A 21480-nucleotide genomic window follows, 5' to 3' on the forward strand; every position below is an offset into this window, starting at 1 on the left:
CACTCTCCAGTCTCGCTCGCTTTATACACAGAAGTGTATAATTCTGTTTTTATTTTGTATAAAGCGAGAGAAAATTGTATATACACATGCAAAAATGTATATCTTCGTGTTATACACTTAATTATACAATTTACAAACATTTTACTTCAAATATTGCAGAGAAAAAGGCCAACGAATTATACAATTGCAGTGAAATACAATTTTCTCTAGCTTTATATAACAGAAGTGTATATATTGTGTTTCTGTTTTTGTATAAAGCGAGAAAAACATATATCTACTTGTTATACACTTATAATTATGCAATATACATACATTTTAATTCGATTTAACTGTATGCAAAACAAATTATACAATTGCAGCGAAATAGGCCAGCGAATTATACAATTGTATATGTATAGCAAATTATACAGTTTTATGTTTGCTATGGAGCGCAATTATGCAAAGTTTGCAATAGCATACAAATATAAATTTTTTATTTGCTATATGTGAAAGTTGCCCATCAGAAAAATGTATTACTATTTTCACCGTAATTATTCTTTAGATGTGCATACTACAAATTATTCAAAAAAAAATACTACTAAATTTTGATAATTATTATTATATTAATAAAAAATTGCGATTTTATTATTGAAATACGAATAATAATAAGTAAAAATAAACGAAGAAAGTAATTATATCTCGTTGGGGTGTAATACTTGTAGCCCTTATTTAGAAGTTAAAACAATAAATTATTAATTAGAACTTGAACTTAATTGCTTAATTATTCCATAATTACTTCCACTATTAAAAATGTACAACTTGCTATTTGTGAGTGGTATTATAAATGTTGTAATCCAATTTATTATAATCCTATTAAGTTGGTCCTTGAATTAAAACATTAACATACACTTTTACCTATTTGCCTTTTTAATCAAAGTCAACCATTAATTAAGAGTATTAGTAATCTTTTAATTTCAAACACCATTAGTTGAAAATTCAGTATCTGGTGGATCACCCTTTACTACATGTGGTTACATCACTAGGTTCATAAACTCTCTTCGTCGAAAAATTACATTTTATCTTAGGTCAAATTTATATTTCTATGCACATATAATATATATTTTCTTCATTTCATTTTGTATGACATTTTTTTACATTTTGAGATTTAAATAAGTCTATTTTTTAGTATATTTTTCATAAATTTTTTTAACATTTTGAATTATCAATTATTGTGAGTTATAGTATTCTTTACGTAATTTACAAATTCATTTAAAAAAAATTGAAGATTCCATACGTAAATATTCGGTTAAAATTGAACAGTTTGACTTTCGAAAAACGAAAAATGTTACATGAAATGAGACAGAGATAGTATTTCTTTTTTGAATTATTCGTGATAAAAATCTTGATTCCGCCACTGACAACAAAAATCTTGATTTGTCACTGATGATTATTGGAGTCACTATCACTCCATTCTCAGCAAATCTCATATGCCAATACAGCTAATTCATCTGTACAATTGCCAGTTGACAGCCAACCAAAACTGTCAAGATTTAGCAGGCTCTGTTGACACTGACAAACACCAATTTTCTCTTCTTTTTTTTAACTTCAATTTGCTTCCAACTTCATGAACTTTCAAGATTCTCATCTTCTTTCATTTTACTTTTTATGTTATATACTAAGAAACAGACAAATAGAGTCTTTTGTTAACTGAATTTACTGTTACTATAAATCAACTGACTTCAAATCTTGAATCTTTTTATCTTTTTTTGTTGTTTAACAAGACACCCTTTGTATATTCTTTTGTTTTTTATTCGATTTTGGGATCTGGGAAGTTTTAGTTTGGATCAAATGGAAGGAGCTGATCAAGTGTTCAATTCATTAGAGCCAGAGTTCTCTGTTTCATCACCGGTAACTCGACAAAAATCAGCTGCTGCTAAGAAGATAATTGAGAATCATTACAAGAATTATCTGCAAGGCTTGCAGGATCGCAAAGAAAGGTTCTTTTTCTAACGTCAGATTGTGAATTGATTAGATTTATATATGTTGGCAATGTAGAAAACTTGTTGTACTTATTTCATTGTTGTTACTGTTCTTTATTTTGTCTGTTGTGTACTGCTTTCTGTTTTGTATTATTTCGTTGATGTTACTGCTCTGGTATCTGTTTTCTCCTTTTTCAAACTGTTTGAAAATGCCTTTTTAAAGCCGGGAGTCTATCTGAAACAACCTCTCTATCTTGTCTATGAGGAGACTTCACTTGTGGGATTATACGGCCTATGTTGTTGTTGTAGTACTTTGACTTCGTCAATGAAGATTCATATAGCTAGTTTGTTTGGGACTGAGACGTAGTTGTTTGTATTTATGCAATATGTGTAGTTTGTGTTTTTGTCTTTTTAGTTGTTTTCTTGTTATGGTTGTGTGTTTCAGGCGAAGAACGTTGCAGAGGAAGGCACAAGAAGCACAGATACCGGATGATGAGCAAGAGAAGATGCTGAGGAATTTGGAGAAGAGGGAGACTGAGTTTATGAGATTACAGAGGCATAAAGTTGGAATTGATGACTTTGAACTGTTAACAGTCATTGGTAAAGGCGCATTCGGAGAGGTACATACATTGTCTTTTTACAACTCCATTTCATACAACTGTTTTCCGTAATACATGTTTTCATGGTGTCAATTTGTTAACACAGGTCAGACTGTGTCGATTTAAAAGTACTGGTGATGTTTTTGCCATGAAGAAGTTGAAGAAATCAGAGATGCTTAGTCGAGGACAGGTAAATGTTGATGAAGAAATTTCTGATCATCAATCCAAGTGTTGCTGATATACATAAAAACTTCATCTGATTCTTTCAGGTTGAGCATGTTAGATCCGAGAGGAATTTGCTCGTGGAGGTAGATAGTCGTTGCATCGTGAAACTCTTCTATTCTTTCCAAGATTCAGATTTCTTATACCTTATCATGGAATATTTACCTGGTGGTGACATTATGACCTTACTCATGAGAGAAGACATTCTTTCTGAAGACGTCGCGCAGTTCTATATGGCAGAAAGTATATTAGCTATTCACTCTATTCATCAGCACAATTATGTACACAGGTATCTGCACAATGCATCAATTGACATTATCATTTCTGTTGTTACATGTACGCGAAAATTTGCAGGCTTAGTCGTCTACAATTATTCTGTTTTCAGGGATATTAAACCTGATAACCTTATACTGGACAAAAATGGACATTTAAAGCTTTCTGATTTTGGTTTATGTAAACCACTGGAAAGTAAATATTCATCGCTGTTGGAAGATGAAGATTTGACAAGTCAAAAGTCTTTAACTGAGACTGCTGACAGTGATAGAGCTCCATGGTTAATGCCAAAAGAACAATTACAAGAATGGAAACGAAATCGTCGTGCCCTGGTATGTACTTGTACTCCATGTTGTGGATTGAGTATGCCATGATTGAGTTAACTTATCAGCGGAACTCTTCTGTAGGCGTATTCTACTGTAGGTACTCTTGATTACATGGCACCAGAGGTTTTGTTGAAAAAAGGATATGGAATGGAGTGTGATTGGTGGTCATTGGGAGCAATCTTGTACGAGATGCTCGTAGGATATCCTCCCTTCTGCTCAGAAGATCCAAGACTCACATGTCGAAAGGTACTTCAATGTTTATTTGATGGTAAACATAAGATAGTTCCTTCCACACATGACGACTCTAGAATGATCTTCTGCATTCATTGAAGATCTGTTCGGTGGCAAGAGGAATGAGTTTCAAACTTGTGCTCAGCATCCTGTTAGCATTTACAAGTATCCTTCATCTTTCTTTATATGTATCAGATTATCAATTGGAGAGCATGCTTGAAGTTCCCGGAAGAACCAAAAGTATCAGATGAGGCTAAGGATCTGATATGTCGTTTGTTGTGTGATGTTGAATCAAGGTTGGGGACTAGAGGAGTGGAAGAAATAAAGGTAAATAACGGCGAAACAGATGAACCAATCAACTAACTGTGAAAAAACCGTCTTCAGACAAATTAAAAATGGAATATGTTCCTTTTTTCAAAGTTCTGGTACAAGTTAGTATGCTGTCACGACGTCTCTATTTTTGTGGTTTTCTTCCTCTGAATGTGTGAATATGTTTCTAGGCTCATCCTTGGTTCGAAGGAACTAAATGGGATGCACTATACGAAATGGAAGCTGCCTACAAACCCATTGTTACTGGAGAATTAGACACTCAGAATTTTGAGAAGTTCCCTGAAGTGAGTATTCTTGCTTATCGAACCCTTACTGTATTCATTTTACTTTCTAGGGAGGGTGTAGTCGTTGTAAATTACAGTTCGTGACAGTGAGACCAGTTAGAAGTCATCCTTTTTCCACATGATGAGAGTGACATTTTCGAAAATCATGAAGATACCAACCACCTTTTCGTTACTTTTGTAACTTGAACCTGCAATTCTACTAATTCATCATTTATGAACTTGATCTGTTGAATCATGGCTATTTCCGAGCAGTATAAACAGATATCTCCCTTTCGACTTCTTATAAAGTCATCATTCTCCTGCATTTCACTTCCATAATCCTTCTGTTCTCCACATTAATTCAAGTAGTTCATGTGAGATTTTCCTTACCTCTTTTTTCCTTTACATATGCTAACTTTGTTTCACTTATAGGTAGAAGGTACACAATCGACAACACCAAGAGTAGGACCCTGGCGAAAGGTAATGGTTACAAGTTTACTATGCATTACTTGACTCCGTCCCATAAAAAAAACGAAAACTCAATGTTATAGTGCAAGTACAGTTAAGCCTCTCTATAACGATATTGTTTGTCAAGAAGTAGTTATCGATAACACACAATATAGTAACATAATATGAAAGTCTCCAAACAAAAGTGAAATGTTGTCATTGAAGATGATTGTTAGAAAGAGGTCTAACTGTATCAACATGACGATTCCAACGTGCAGATGTTAACTCCCTATATAGTATTTTTTGGACTGGTTCCTAACATGTCGATTCGAACGTGCAGATGTTAACATCAAAAGATGCCAATTTTATTGGATATACTTACAAGAAATCAGACATCCTTAAATCAGCTGGAACTTCAGGTGTGCTATCCTTTGGAATTGTTGTGAATAAGTCATTGTTATCTCTACGGTTCACAAGGATCGGAAAGACATTGCTTGAACACGTTCTCAAACTTTGTTGATTTTCTCTCCAACCTATTTTTCTCATGGTATCAGAGCGTTTAGGTTCATATGTAGTGTTAGAATCAGCATCAGATTTGCTCGTCATGAAAAAATCTTCCAAGGTTGAAGAAAGTAGTCAAATTATTCTCATACTTAGATTTCTAGACCCTTTTTGCCACTAATGTAAAGTTTTTCCATGAGTAACACTGTCTATACATTGTTGATATACTGCTAATTTCAAAGGCACTACTTCATCATGCAGGGATAGACGCGAGTTCAAATGGATCAAAACCTCCTCCATCGTTAGTATCATTATTTGGTATGATAACTTTACATGACTAAACATGCACTAGTTGAAAATCGAACCATGAGATATCGATGAATGCTGCTAAACCATATGATGTTACTTCTGTTCTATACAAGTTTCTCAGCTTCCTTGGCTAAAAGCTGCTGATTCTTCCTGTGTTTTTCTTTAACGACAGGTCGTGTAGACTTGCAAGACACAACAAAGTAGGACAACCAAAAGAGGAACAGCTGAATTTGGAGTCCCCTTTGCATGTCCTTTCTACTGAGGACAAGAAGCAGAAATTGCTTGTGTGTATATAAGGGGAATAAACAGTCAACATTTCTCATATGTTTTTTGAGTTTCACTTTTATCCTCTCTGACCTTCACCATGTAATGGTAAATGTACAGGAAAACATATATGGGAAATATCAGTTTTTCTGTGAATAGTATCTCAAAAGGACTCATCCTTTATAGGTCTTGTAAAGATCTACTAAAAGGGATTAAGCTCGCGCACATGAGAAATGGACTGAGAGGTAAAACTAGCATGATTTGCCATCACCTATTGTGCGCGAGATAAACTTCTACTGGTTTATACCAGAAGAAGTAACACAGATTATGTTCATTTGAGGTAAATAATAGGCATTGCATATGTAACAATGAGTTTTTATCATATGGTTTCAACATAGAAAGATTGAAGGCTAGGAGATCTTAGAATGATTTTAACACCACAGAAAGTTAGGTTCAGCATAAATACATTAAATTACAAAGATTATCTTCTAAAGAAAATACTCGATTCGTTACAACAATTTATCAGACTATATGCAATAAAATGAATGAAACTATTACAAACAAGCAAAAGTATTAGGATAATAAAGAACATAGAACTAGGATTGTGAAGCAATTAGCTTTGAAATGGTAAGCCAAGTGAAAGGAAAAATTGATGTGTTGTTGCATTATATAACCCATACGAACATGAAACACAAGGAAAGTCATATCTTCACGAGGCCAAAGGTTTGAATTGCTGCTAGCTTTTATGCAGAACTAGCAGGAGTACACATTTGAAGCCGTCAACAACTTTAATAGGCAAAGGCTTACTGACAGAGCCAAACCTATGAAAAACTTATTGCCCTCTAAAATCTGCCATCCAGAAAGTGAGAATTACTTTAGTACTGTACAAAAAACAACTTAGCATATACATAAATATTCTACGAGAATTTACCCTTCTCAAACCAAGAAAAATGGAGCAGAGATCATCATCTTGCCTTGGCCTGTGCTTTCTTTCTGCCCAGAAACATTAAGACGCGGGGGAAGAAGGACTTCTTCTTTTTCTTTGTGACCTTCACTTCCTGAGATGAATCGGTTTCACTCTTTGTTTGTACATTTTCTTTTGGATTTGAGGTTTGATGAGGTACTGCATCTTCAGAAGCTTTTGATTCTTTATTCTCCTCAGAGCTCATTTTTGAGCTCATTGTTTTATTTACCGGGGTAACAGATTTACCAGATTTCCGTCTTTTCTCATGCTCCGCTCTCCATTTCCTCAGCTCTTGCTCTGCTGCCAATTTTCCTTCTTTGGCTTTCTCGGCCTTTTGCAGTGCGATTTCTAGTGCTTCCTTCTTTTCAGTCATCGCAACATTAACCTCCTCGAGCTTGTTAAGACTACTCAACTCTGATTCCTTGGCTACTTCTATTTTGGACATAGCAGCAGACACTCTGGTATTAGCTTGTTTCTCTGCCTCAAAGGCCTGCTTGCTGAGTTCATAATACTCCTCTAAAGAAAGTGTTACACCAGTTGTCTCATCCATTGTGCTTTCAGTAGATTCGCTCTCTTGTAGAGCACTGATAGCTGCTATGGCCAATTTCTCTGAAGCTTTTGCAGCCTCTATCTCTTTTTTCACTGCAAGCAGTCTACTTTCCAAGGTGCTAGTTGCTGCCTTTGCTTGCTCCGCCTCTTCCTTTGCCTTGCTCAGCTCTTCCCGAACTGTTTGAGCAAGTAACTTTGCACGATCAGCCTCTTGTGCAGCCTCATGCAGTTGCTTCGGTAGATCCACCATCTTTTCTCTTGCTTCTTTTTCCTTTATCAGCAAAAGGGAAATCTCTGACTTTGTTCGGTTCAACTCAGCTTCAAGAGATGTAACGGCAATCGCTGCCATTCCTTCTCTCTGTTGTATGGAAGCTAGTTCTGATTTTTCCTTTTCCAATTCTGCCTTTAATGCAACTGCTGCTACTTTCAGGCATTCTACTTCAGCTGTTGCTTTCTCAATATTGAGTTTCACTTCTTCGAGTTCCTTCTTAGCTGATGCCACAACTCCTTGTATGTCATGATGACTTCTTTTATCCATCTCTAATTTCTCGCCTTTCATGTTCCCTTCTTCATCAGCCTCCTGTTTCAACTTTGATTCCATATAAGCAGCTAACTCAATGTTGAGATCTTGTAACAAAGATGAAGCAGTATCTAATTTTGCTTTATGATCCTTTGCAGACATTATTTGCTGGTTTAGCCTCTCAAGCTCTTCTTCCGCCTCCTTCAGTTCGTTCTCCCAGTTTAGAGTATCTTGCTCTCTTGCCATAGCTACTCCGACTCTATGTTCCTCGGCTTCTAGATGTGCAGCATGTGCAGCCTCCAAAGCATCCTTTGAAGTAATGAGCTCAATTGTCAAATCCTCAACTGTCTTCTCAACTTTATTTGATACCGAAACAGCTTCTTCTGCTTTTTCCACAGCAACATCTTTTTCGGATATCAATAAATCATAATCCTTACGGAGAACATCTAATTCGGAGTTAACAGATTTTAGCTCTGACACTGCAGCTTCAAGCCTAGCTCTGGCAACTTCAAGCTGTGCTTTAGCTGCAATACTAGAGTCATCAGCAATACCCCGCTCCATCTCTTCGACCCTGAGCGTGGCAAGTTCCGAATCCTGTCTTGCTTGTTGCTCTTCTGTTTGTGCTCTCTCTAGATTAAGCTTCAACTCTTCTATGAGTCTCTTAGTGCTATCTAGTTCTTTCAAAACTAGCACTTTTGCATCTTCTGCATCCTGACATTGTTTCTTATACAATGGGATCTCCTCTTGCACTTTTGTTAGTTCTTGCTCGATAAGATTCCGTCTCTGCACAACCAAAGAAGAAGAAAAAACGAACTTTTCAAGTCAAGAAAATAACATGAAAGACCCTGTAAGGCCAAGCTTTCGAGAAGATAAAAGTGCTTATTTTAGAGAGTGAAGAGTCAAAAATTCCATCTTTTGAGTTTACTATCAGGCGTGCGAGTTTCCTATCTGAACTATTACCAACCTCTTTATCTAAATGCACGTCAACTATCTATTGTTCCCTTTTCCTACCTGAACGATGGTTATATTTCAATTAGCAAAAGGAAACAACTGATAGCTAAGGTGTGTTTTGGTGATAGTTCAGGTATGGAACTCGAAAAATTGAGATATTGTAGGTGTGTTTTTGACCATTAACTCTATTTTAGAGAGTTGAGGCGTTGGAGAGAATACCTCGACTGTCTGTTTTCGATGAGCCTTCCAGTCGACAATCCCTCCAAACTTTGAAACTGCCTGTTTCACAGACTGGATAGGTGCTGCTGTATCGATGTTAACTCTGTTTGCATCAACATTCTCAGGCTGCTTAGACTGAGCTGTAGGCCCTGGAATCTTGATTCTGAGAGTGGGAGACTTGTCAATGTTATCCGATGACTCTACACGAGTAGTATTTACAGGTTTCGTCTCTTTGACGTGGGAAGTAGAACACGAATCATCAGCACTTTTGGTACTACTATTAGATTGAATATGCTCTTCCTCTTTGGAACCATTTGTATCGATAGGAGGCTCCGATGGCTTAGGACTATGTACAGGTTGAGACGAGTTGTCCTGATTAACCATAGTAGCTCCTGTTGGATGAGTCTCTCTCTTCTCCAACGACGAGCTTTTAGTAGCCTCTTCTACATGCTCCGAAGCATCCACGTTTAGTTGTTGATTCTCGGAGTTTGGTTTTTCATCTGCATCTTGGCTGGTTTGAATCGCACTGTGTGATCGATCCTCCCCCGGAGAGGACTCCGAGGCGTGTAGCTTCAGATCTTTAACATCTTCCATTTTCCAGTCAAGAAAATAAGGATAACCAAAGTGAAGACCTTGAAAACAAATGAATCATAGAAGAAGTTAGGAATTCAGAATGGCATAGCTTAAAAGTGAAGAATGTGGTTCAAAGTAAGAACCGGAATTTGAGTTTTATGGGTTCTGAATGTTAGAAAAAGACGCAACTTACTAGGTTCTTAATGATTTATATATACATGTTAAGTTAACACGATTCTATCGAATTCGTAGGCATTATATATACATGTTGAGTTAACAGGATTCAATCGAATTCGTAGGCAAAACTCTAGCTCCGCCCAATGAAAGAACATGAAAATGAACAAAATGATCACAAGTTCCATATCATAAAACACATAAATGTAACATAAAACACGTAAAAGGACCGCTCGATACACTAAGCTTTCACTATGCGTAAAATCAGAAATTGATTATTACAAGAATGTATTGTACACAGTCTTATCCTTCATAAAATTGCAAGTTTATGGGATTAGTAAATTACAAGTTTCATATCATAAATCACATAACGCAACATAATTAAGATAAATAAATAGGTAGCATGATGCACTAAGCTTTCGCTACGCATGAAATCCGAGAAATAAATCAAACCACAAAAGTACATTATACACAACCTTACCCTTCATAAAATTGCACGTTTATGATATTAAAAAATTTTAAGTTTCATATCATAAAGCACATAACGGAACATAAAACACGCAAAATACAAGCCGGTACGATAAACTCCCGTTATATACAAAATTCAAAATAATCAAACCACAAGGATATATTATACGTAAGTTTACCCTTCATAAAATCACATGCTCATGAGATCAATAAATTACAACTTTCATAATCATAAATCAGATAAAACTTGCGAAAAAGCATCCGACTCGATACATTAAGCTCTCACCATACCCGAGATCCAAAAAAAAATAACCAAACCACAATGGGACAATTAATTATAACTTATAATCTCCCTTATTCAACATTTCTCCACGAAGCTATTTTCACAACTCGAACCTAAAATACGAATTCGAAACATATTAATAACTCCCAATTCCTGGATCCCCCCCTCCCCAGCAATTTGATTAAAAACTGTTGAAATTAAAAAATTTAAAAATTAAAAACAAGAAGAAAAACAGAATTAAAAAAAAGAACATACCAGAAAGCTATTTCAATATCCTCCAAAAAATATATATAAAAGTAATTGAAAAGTATAAATTTTTTTTGTCCAAAATTAACTGCAAAACCATTAAAAACACAAATTAGATCTTGAAAGAATTGTTTTTTTAAAAAAAAAATGGCGTAGAGATTACCTATATAAAATAATAAATTACAAAATTTTGAGATAAATTTTTAATGATTTTATGAATGAATCAAATAAATAAAATAAATAAATTTGGATTAAAAAATGAGGATATGAAAAAGAAGAATAAGAAAAGAAAAAAAGCGAGTTTATCAGCTCGCCTTTGTCTTTTTCTTCTTTCTCTTTTGTTTGTGAATTTTTTATTTTCTTTTCAGTTTTTGTCTTTCTGTTTTCTTCAATATAAACAAAAATAATAAATCTCTGTTTTTTATTTTTTATTTTTTTTTCTGATAAGAATTCTAAACCGTTAACAGTTAGATAAATATAATTAGTGGCTCTAAATATTACACTAATTATGTAAGGTGATTTTTTGTTTTTTCTGTTTTAGAGTCTGACTCATTCGAATTTATATTAAAAGGTTTTATTTTAATATTCAAAACTCAAATTTCGATTAAAATTAAAAAAGAATTATTTACTATTTAGTTAAAATATTTTATGGGTGGTCATGACTCATGAGATAATAATCCAAAGGGTAATATGACTATTTTGGAAAATAGTAAAAAAATTTAAAAAATTCTTAAATTATGTAGAGGTACAATATAAAAGTTAGTGTGTTTGATAATACGAAGAAAATCAAAAGTTTTGTGGTCCTAATAAATTTTAAGAGTTACGAAAGAGCAGAGTGTATTGTTTTTATTATAATTATGAATTCATTTATAAATTGTGATTATTTTATAATCAACAAGCATGTAGTTTGAGACCTGGATCGAGTTTTAAAACATGGTTATGATGGAACGAAATGTGTCCTATCCCGCAAAAGAGAGGAATCTGTCGTGTAAGGAATTTTGAATCCTCTTTATGAATCGGAGTTCTCGGCCACCTAGGGTGAGGGCCTCCCATTTAGGGGCGGAGATACTCGTGCCCTACAAGAGAATAAAGTCGTATATATATATATATATATTTAGCTTTTAATGTTGGAAAAAACATCATAAACTTCGTAATATCGACATCTAAGAAGTACGAATCATGAATAAAATTCTCTAATTATATATACAAACACACAATTAGATGACTATTGATAAAGTAATAAATTAATCACCATAACAGTTTACAATTTTTTAGTAATCACTTTTCTAGCTTCCAAGAATTAAAATATAAAAATTGATGTAAAAAAATTCTTATTTCAATATTTTTCTTACAAAAAATACTAGTACCAAGAAAAATAAAAAAATAAGTTCATTATTCCATACTCGTATGTTAAGTTATATTTTTACAATACACTAACATTTGTATGAAGCGCCTGTAGCTCAGTGGATAGAGCGTCTGTTTCCTAAGCAGAAAGTCGTAGGTTCGACCCCTACCTGGCGCGACTTAATATTTTTTTCGTGCGCCTTTATTTTCCGCAAAAGTAATTTCATATTTATAAGTTGAAAAGTCATAAGATCGGTTTTTCCTACCGCATGAAGTAGTAAAAAAAGCTCATGTTTATGAGTTGAAAAGTCATAAAGCGGCAATACATGTAGTTATGTAATATTCATTTTTATTTTGTTAACGTCACGATCTAAAAATTTAAACGTTATTTTAGATACATCATATCTAAGTGGATTTGTATGTGTTTGGAATGCATAAAAAATTTCGTCCAACTCCCTCCTATCTCACTCACCACTTTCCTATGTATGTGGTATCCCACGTGCATGTGAATCACACCAGATACTCCCTCCTATCTCGCTCGTCACTTTCCGATGAATATGGTATCCCAGACGCATGTGAATCACACCAGCTACTTATGTATTTGGTGTAATTTACATGTATCTAGGATAAATGACTATTTCACTTGCCTCCTTCCCCATTTCACTCGTGTCTCTTCCTATTTTAGTGAATCTGATTGTAAAATATATAAAAATCTAGATATATTTTACTTAATATATAATAGAAAACTCTTAATTAAAGATAAAATGTAATAATATTATGATACGCAGGTATGTCTAATAAAATAATTTTCTCTACAATAATTCAAAACATTCAAATATTTATAAGTGAGATATACCTATCACCCAAACCATCTCGAGATTCAATGTCATCTTTTTTTAAGAAAATAAAGGCCATAAGGTATTGAATAAAAATAATACATTTAACCTAATAAAATAATATAAAATGCATGTGAAGCTTATATCATAAAAAAATATTATATATATATATAGGCTTGTCAATAAAGGAATATATCCACAATAGGCACTTTAGCTCCCTGCCTTATCAAAAGATCAAAATAATTTATTCATATATTCGTTCAAATATTATTGATGAGAATCTTCAAAAGTTGAAACTGATAGATATAATATTAAATTAATAAAAAAAAATCAAGACACAAAATAATGAAAAAAAGAAATATCATAGAATTTTATTTTTTTAAAACATATTCATTATATTGTATAAGTGAAATTTTGAGTGATTCAATATACAATTTTACCTCTACCTTTTACTTTTATTTTTTAAAAATAAAGATCTGATTATATATTATTTCAATATTTTCGATATACATAAAATATAACAAAAGCAAATATGGAAAAAAAATATTGCAGTAAATTAAGAAGTCGTGTTTTATATTGAAAAAATTATATAAATTAATACATTTTAAAAAATAATTACTGATTTTAGCGATACTTTTTGTTTACTACTATTTATAACAATGCTTTGTTTAATCTGTAATATGTATTACAAGTGAATTATGTATGCAATATATATGAATTATAATTATTTTTTGAAATATATCATGTTTGTTTGGTAAAAAATTGTCATATTATATTATAAATGTATAAAAATGTGTGATAAATGTATTATGCATCATTAAAATTTGTATTATATGTGAATAATAAATTGTTTTTTGTAATATGTATTAAACTTGTATTATAAATGAATTAAAAGTAATCAAGTAAAAAAAATATTATTATTATAAATGATAAATATTTTTTTATTATAATATATTTATATAAGTTTTCTAATTATATTTTATAGTAGATTTATTGCAACGATTTCTTGTCATCATACACAATTTAAATTTAATTAAATTGACGTCATAAAAATGACGATTAGTAGCCTGCGTCAAAAATAATTTAACAATTTTTTCATCATTTCAAATTTTCAACTGTTGTAGGATTCTTATTCCACTTTTTTTTTTAATGATATAGTATAACGAATTACGATTTTTTTAAGTCTTAGAATAGTTTTTGATTGAAATATAAAATAAAATTGCGTATAATATATTTTTATAATCAAACCTATGCGATATACATATCGAAAGCTTTAGTGCATCATTGTTCAGATATTAAACTTCGATACGAAGTATACGAATATTACTTTTAATATCTTTCTTTCATTACTAGTAACTAGTAATTACATCATATATATATTTTGCTAAATTATAATATTAAATTCTCTATCTCTCTTACCATAAAATAATTAGAAATTATCAATAACCTCAGATACCAAAAATGTTATTCTCCCTTCTCTTTTATATATATTATATATTATATATTATATAATAATAATAATATATAGTTTATTATAACTCGTAAGTTAAAAGTTACTCGAGGGTTGAGACAAGAAGAACTAGATTATATTCTATTATTATCCATAGATAAAGAAAAATCCTTTACTCTATTTAAAATCAAGAATCTAATTCTTGAAAACAACACACTTCACTATATTATTGAACATTATTAATTCATCATTTTTTAAAAACACTATAAATACCCCTAGAAATTATATTGAAACACAATTCATTCTCAAAACAAAACGTTACATTACATCAGCAATCACAATATCAAACGACATGCAAACATTCAAGAACCTCGAAAAACTGCTGTCTGAGGATAAACTAAAGAGTCTTTTAAAAAAATACGATAAATCAGGCGATGGAAAATTGAACAAGCAAGAAGTGAAGGATGCTTTCAGAGATTTAGGGTTATGGTTTTGTGGTTTGAGAGCTCATCAAGCAATGCAACATGCTGATAAAAATAATGATGGCCTTATAGTTGATGATGAGATGGGTGTGCTTGTTGACTTTGCTACCAAATGGGGTTTTACACTTGTATAATTAAGTGTAAATTTTGTCTATATATGTAATTGTTTTTCTTTTTAATTTCCTAAAACATTACGTATAAAATCTACTGATCTGACTAGTCCGAATTCGAGTTGTGAAGAACTAGTAGGGATGTAAAATAATCGCGCTCCCTACCAAAAGGTTCTCTGGCTCGAATACTCGAGACCTTTCGTATCCCTTCGTAGATGAATTAAATTTGGTCTTATGTAACATAATCTTGTGTACTAAGTTTATGTACAACTTGTTTGGAAGATTACGTATCATTATATAATATATTATATCGTATTGGACAATATATATATATATATATATATATAGATATATATAACATTTGACTTGACTATACGATGTTATCGTTTCTTATTGTTTGATAGTAAAAACACACCAACCAACCATGGGATACCTTTAAAACTGGAATAAAACTCAACTCAATTACCTTAAAATTTGTAGCAATAATTATAAGGGGGGAAATATAGAAATTCATATATTAGAGGCGAAATAAATCTTATTCCGAATCGAAAGATTTCTCTGCAACAAAAATTCTAGATTTTTCATTATTCTTGGATACGTTATTACAAGTTATATATTATTTAATAAGAGGGATATATCTTGAGGCGGACCAACTCCTATAGTAAAATCAAAAAAAAAAAAAAACTTAAAATTATTTTTTCAAAAGATTTAAAACAGATAAAATCTGTTGAAAAGGGTTTGAAGTTCAAATGTACATTCTGAGAAGGTGTTAGGCCCTCGGAATGCCCGCTAACTCGTGGTTGACCGGCGATTTGACTAAATGACCTTTTGAAATAATTTTCAAATATTGACCCAGTGAAGTTCATTTTTTTGTTTGTTTATATATATTTATTTTTTTAAAAAAATTATTTACTTATTCTTATTTTTTTTTCTAATTAGTTATTTCAATTGGCAATAAACTAAGGTGGATTTTAGAGAAAAAAAATAATCCAAAATGTTGACAAGACTACTAGTAAAAAATAAAGCTAAACAATATATATATATATATATATATATATATATATATATATATTATTTTTTTATTTTTGAGAATAAAAGAGAAATGATTATCTTTGGAGAAATTTATTAAGTTAAACCAAAATGTTAAATAATACAATGACCAGTAACAAAGAGGGAAAGAAAAGAGAGATTGGGCTTTTGGGCCACTTAGAAAAGCAGGGCTTTAGGGCCCAATTCAGCAGCAACCTTGAGTGGGGGGCTTTGGCCCATTTTTCCTGAAAAGAAAATTGGGGTATACATTTGATGTATACTGCTGTATATGACGTATATCCACTCCGTTTTGGACTTTTGGGAACCTGTATTTCATTTTTATTATGTATTACCGCACTTAAACCTGTATTTTCCGTAATTTTACACGTGTATGAGGTATATCAAGACTGTATACCTGCGTATACAGACAGTATATCAACGCGTTTTGGCCCTTTTTGAGGCTGGAATATACTACTGCCATCAACCTGTCCAGCTACTTCCTAAAGTTGTCGAGATGGCTGAATCGACGGGGAAAATTGAGCCTTCACGGATCACTTAACGTATGCAAGAGGAAACGAGGGATCCCGAGGGACTCGGTCAAGGCCATAAAAAGAAAAAGGCAAAACATGGGACAGAATAAATGAATTAACGAGAGAGAACATATAAGAATACGCGAAGATTTATTCAAACACTTGCAAAACCACAACAAAAGAGGTCCTTTAATATGCAATAATTTCTAGCAAAAATGATAAAATGGACAATTTCTTCAAGATAGCAAAATAAGAACTTATTGGTGGGCTGCTTATTGTATTTGGAGGAAAGAATTGGGTGGGCTAAGCTACAAAAGGGCCCAAACTTTGGTCCTTTAATGAGTTTAGGGGAAATGGGTTATGTCTTGGAATTTAAGAAGGGAAACTTACATAAATATACTAAAATAAAAAAATATTTACCATTTATAGCAATAATATCTTTTTTTCACTTGATCACTTTTAATTCATTTTTAATACAAGTTTAATACATATTACAAATAACAATTTATTATTCATATATAATACAAATTTTAATAATGGATAATACATTTATCGCACATTTTAATACACTTATAATACAATATGTCAAATTTTTAACAAACAAACATAATATATTTCAAAAAACAATTATAATTCATATATATTGCATACATAATTCACTTTTAATTCATATTGTAGATTTGACATAGCATTGTTATAAATGGTAATAAATAAAAAGTATTGCTAAAATCAGTAATTATTTATTAAAATGTACTAATTTATGTAATTTTTCCATTTAAGAAATAGTCTAATTAAATGTAATTTAGAGAATTTTAACTTTAAATAAGATGAATAAATATCAATTAATTAACAAGCTTCTTAATTTCAACAAAAATAAAATAAGTAATGTACTCATATACTAGTGATTCAAAAATATAACCATAATTTAAACTTGACTAATTTTAATAGAATACTTACTAAAATTAAAACTTTTTTGAGATGATTTTTTAAATAAACATAAAATATATTAATTATATACATAATTGTGTAAAATATATATATTATCTAAATATTATAAGAAATGATAAAACTATTCAAAATAACGCAAACTTTATATTTTTTTTTTCAAAATTTATAAAACTAATTATTTTAAATTGTTTGAATATATATATATATATATATATATATATATATATATATATATATATATATAATTTGATATAAATTAGGATATAATTAACAATGCAACCAAGAAAAACATAGTAGTGTTATTATGGTGGTGGTACAAGTTAGAGAACCCATCCACTAGACCTTAAACCATACATTTTGCTAATTTTCGTGTGCACGATAGTCCACCATCTTTTTTGGTGATTCAAAATTTCGAGATCATTTTGCCAAAAAATTACATGGACGTTCGTTAAAACCTTAAATATGGAGCCGATTGGTCACCACGGTCAAAATAAACTATTTTCAAGGTCAAACGAGCCCCAAAGCATATATACCCCCCCATTTTGTCAATTTTCGTGTGCTAATATCCAACATTGTTTTTGGTGATCCGGACTTCCGAGTTCATCTTTTCCAAAAACTTACATAGACATCCGTTAAGATAATATCTATGGAGCCAGTTGGTCACCTCGGCAAAAACAACCCATTTACAAGGTCAAACAATCCCGGAGCAGGTAAAACCCCCGTTTTGCTAATTTTATATGCTATAGTCCACCATTTTTTTTTGATTATTCGAAATTCCTAGATCATTTTTGTCAAAAATTTAAATGAACGTCCGTTCAGACCTTATATATGGAGCCGGTTAAACAACATGTACAAAACGACCCATTTTAAAGGTCAAATGAGCTGCAGAGCAGGCAAACGCTAGTTTTATCAATTTTTGTGTGCTCTAGAATTTCGACATCATTTTGTCAAAAATTACATGGACGATTGTTAGAACCTTATCTATGGAGTCGGTTGGTCACCAGGATCAAAACAACCCATTTTAAAGGTAAACGAGGCCTGAAGCAGTTAAATCCTCCATTTTACCAATTTTTGTGTGCTATAATATCTATATTTTTTGGTGATCTGAAATTCCGAGATCATTTTTGCTAAAAAATTTACATGGACATTTGTAAAGACCTTATCTATAGAATTGGTTGGTCACTACAATCAAGAGTACCAATTTTCAATGTCAAACGAGCGCATGAGCAGGTAAAATCCCGATTTTATCGATTCTCGTGTGCTATAGTCCACCATCTTTTTTGGTGATGCAGAATTCCTAGATCATTTTTGCCAAAATTTACATGAAAGTTCGTTAAGACGTTATCTATTGAATTGGTTGGTAACCACGACCAAAACGATCCATTTTAGAGGTCAAATGAGCCCCAGAATATGTAAACTCCCCATTTTGCTGATTTTCATGTGTTATAGTTCACCAAATTGAGATTATTGAAAGAATAAACCCAGAGAAAGAGATAACTCAAAAACGACAGTAAAGATTGAGAATTAAAAAAATATTAAAAATAAATAGAGGCTTAACATGAGTGGTACCTTACAAGCCTTTGAACAACTTCAAAACTTCTAAAACATCAAAATCTTTGCAGTGATTGTCAAATTTCAGACCTTTCTTCTTAAAACCTTCGAGCAACTTCTGATTTCTGTAGATTTTCGAGAACCTTTTGCCTTAAAACTTCAAAACACTTCAAACCTCTACAAATTTATGAATTGGTTAAGGAAGTAGAGGTAAGATTAGGAAAAAAATACCATCTGAGGACTTACCTAAATATAATTCACATTTTGTGAAATAATTGAGAATTAGAAACGCCTATTAGCGGCAAATTAACATAACTCGCCACTAAATGTGTATGTACTGCGATACATTCATTTGTCGCCACTGTATATATAACTTTTGTAGCAACAAATAGGATCACCGCTAAATATTGCCGCAATAGATCCCGTTTCTTATAGTGACTTCTAAAACCAACTTATCCAAAACCTATTTCCCGCAAGATTCTAGCAAAACACTCTATGCGGCTCAAGCAAAACTCTAAGTTTAATACATTAAAATTGAAAGCACTGTAAGTTCACGGTATATCAACATTCCTCTTTTAATTTACTCATATGAATATGAGCAGATCAAATTATTACCTATTTTATGTTGATCTATTTTCAATCCATCCATATTTGATCCAATCTGGTCATTTGTCATGACTAGTTGAAATCATAAATGATGAGAGCTTAAATACAAGATTTATCTTCGATGATATTATTTGCTTTTGACATAATAATAGAACTTTTAAGAGGATAAATAAGACTTTCCCAAATAATCGATAACCTATTTTTATCAACAGATATATAACTTAAATATCCGAACTAGTAACACCTAAGGATAAGTGAAATACTATTAATTAAGACATATAATGCATTAATTAACTTTAGAATATAGTTTTTTTTGTCAAAGGACAGACGTATGTGTAAACTCATCCTAATTAAAATTACTCTTAACCAATAAATACATATATTTAGAGAGAATAATTAATTAAATCAAATTATCAGCCTTCATTTTAGACAAAAATAAAATAAAATAAAATATTCCTTCTTTTGTGATACCTAACAAAGGAAGTCGGTTTGAATACACTTCTCTTAATCCAGAAGAGAACATTGACAACTGGAGGCTATGAGGTGACCTTAAATCATCAGAGACGAAATTAAAATTTAAAATTTTACGTTAATATTTTGATTCTTTTACGTTACTAACTTCTACTAAATAATTAATATATATTTAATAAATTTTAAAATAAATATAAAATTAAAATTAAAATTATTAAAATTAATCGAATCATCTATTTATGGTCCCATAGTTATCCTGTCCAGATTCAGAGTTTGTGTATATAAACAATTCATGCAAAAATAAAGCAAGTACCACTTAAAGGATAATATATACCCCGTACTATATAGTATTTTTTTTGGTATTAATTTTTATGCATACTTTTAATTGAGTCTATATAATAGTTTAACTATACCTTTAACTAACATAAGTTTATTGTCACACGTAGTTATTTTAAACAATAATTTTATTTTTTTAAAAATATTGTTTTTTTAAACTTGGATATATTATCTTTTAATAGGATGTTGTAATACTAGTTATAAAAATTCATTAGATCATAAATATTAACATACTTTTGAATTTTGATATACGTGACATAAGTTTTTTTTCTTAAACTTCGAGTCTAATCGAACTTTATCCTATAAACAAAGAAATTTCTTAGTCTAATACCAACGGCAGATTCTTGTTTCAACTTTCAATCAAACGATTCTATATTCAAAATGTTCTTAGAACTTTCCAAGAAAATTTCAACATGATTATAAATTATCATACTAGTTATAGTATAAATAAGAGTGCCTCATCTAGACATTTCATTCATCCAAAGCAAATTAAAATAGTAAGTATCATTTGTTTCCAATATTAAGCAAGTCATATTCAACTTGTTATAACTAATACTAACAAGAAATTATGGCATTGAAGAATACTTATAGAAGATACATTTCAAGTGATGGAAAACTTGAAATGAGTTTACAAGAATTCAAGAAATGGATAAAGAAATTCGATACAGACAAAGATGGAAAAATAAGCAAAGAAGAACTACGTGAAGCTGTAAGAACGAATGGCGGCGGTTGGTTGAGCAAGATAAAGGGAAGCCATGGCATGAGAGTTGGAGATTCTAATGGTGATGGATTTATTGATGAGAAGGAATTCAAAAATCTTGTTGAATTTGCTCAAAGGAACTTAGGTGTTAGAGTTATTTAAGAATTATAAAAATCTTGTTATTTATTTTTACTAAATATATACTATGTTGTATGTGTGGTGATAATGCCTAACAAGGAAATATAGTACTTGTGGTGTTGTATCATGTGGTTGGATATATCAAATCAATTATTTATGTGTTAAGTTTTTTTTTTGTCGGTTTATCTAAAAAAGACTATCATATTTTATTTATTTCAAATAACTTTATTTTAAAAAAATTTACGAAATAATTTATAGTCACATATACTTATGATTTGT

At 31.4% G+C, this 21480-nt stretch overlaps 2 protein-coding genes and 1 non-coding gene across 4 annotated transcripts; 2 read left to right on the forward strand and 1 right to left on the reverse strand.

Annotated features, from left to right (window-relative positions):
* The first annotated feature begins 1434 nt into the window (after positions 1-1434).
* LOC101263886 (uncharacterized) lies at positions 1435-5879 on the forward strand. The gene is made up of 12 exons (XM_004252718.5): positions 1435-1976; positions 2404-2578; positions 2664-2747; positions 2827-3068; positions 3165-3384; positions 3460-3624; positions 3805-3936; positions 4110-4223; positions 4635-4682; positions 4990-5068; positions 5412-5468; positions 5632-5879. The coding sequence occupies exons 1-12, from the start codon at positions 1828-1830 to the stop codon at positions 5661-5663; spliced, it is 1497 nt and encodes a 498-aa protein (XP_004252766.1). The 5' UTR covers positions 1435-1827; the 3' UTR covers positions 5664-5879.
* Positions 5880-6141: 262 nt separating this feature from the next.
* On the reverse strand, positions 6142-11060 carry LOC101264192 (protein WEAK CHLOROPLAST MOVEMENT UNDER BLUE LIGHT 1-like). 2 transcript variants are annotated; one of them, XM_069292353.1, is made up of 5 exons: positions 10834-11060; positions 10680-10758; positions 8927-9558; positions 6655-8539; positions 6142-6572 (listed from the first exon to the last, which is right to left on the reverse strand). In XM_069292353.1, exons 3-4 carry the CDS (start codon positions 9518-9520, stop codon positions 6689-6691), a joined length of 2445 nt encoding a protein of 814 aa, XP_069148454.1. In that variant the 5' UTR covers positions 9521-9558; positions 10680-10758; positions 10834-11060; the 3' UTR covers positions 6142-6572; positions 6655-6688. The 2 variants fall into 2 exon arrangements, with proteins under 2 accessions (XP_069148454.1, XP_019067178.1); XM_019211633.3 differs by having other exon boundaries at positions 6698-8539; positions 10834-11051.
* Positions 11061-12119: 1059 nt separating this feature from the next.
* TRNAR-CCU (transfer RNA arginine (anticodon CCU)) lies at positions 12120-12192 on the forward strand. The gene has a single exon. It is a non-coding gene; the product is annotated as a tRNA-Arg (tRNA).
* The last annotated feature ends 9288 nt before the right edge of the window (positions 12193-21480 follow it).

The sequence above is a fragment of the Solanum lycopersicum genome, chromosome 12 (assembly GCF_036512215.1).
Source record: "Solanum lycopersicum chromosome 12, SLM_r2.1".
In the NCBI taxonomy this organism is placed as follows: Eukaryota; Viridiplantae; Streptophyta; class Magnoliopsida; order Solanales; family Solanaceae; genus Solanum; species Solanum lycopersicum.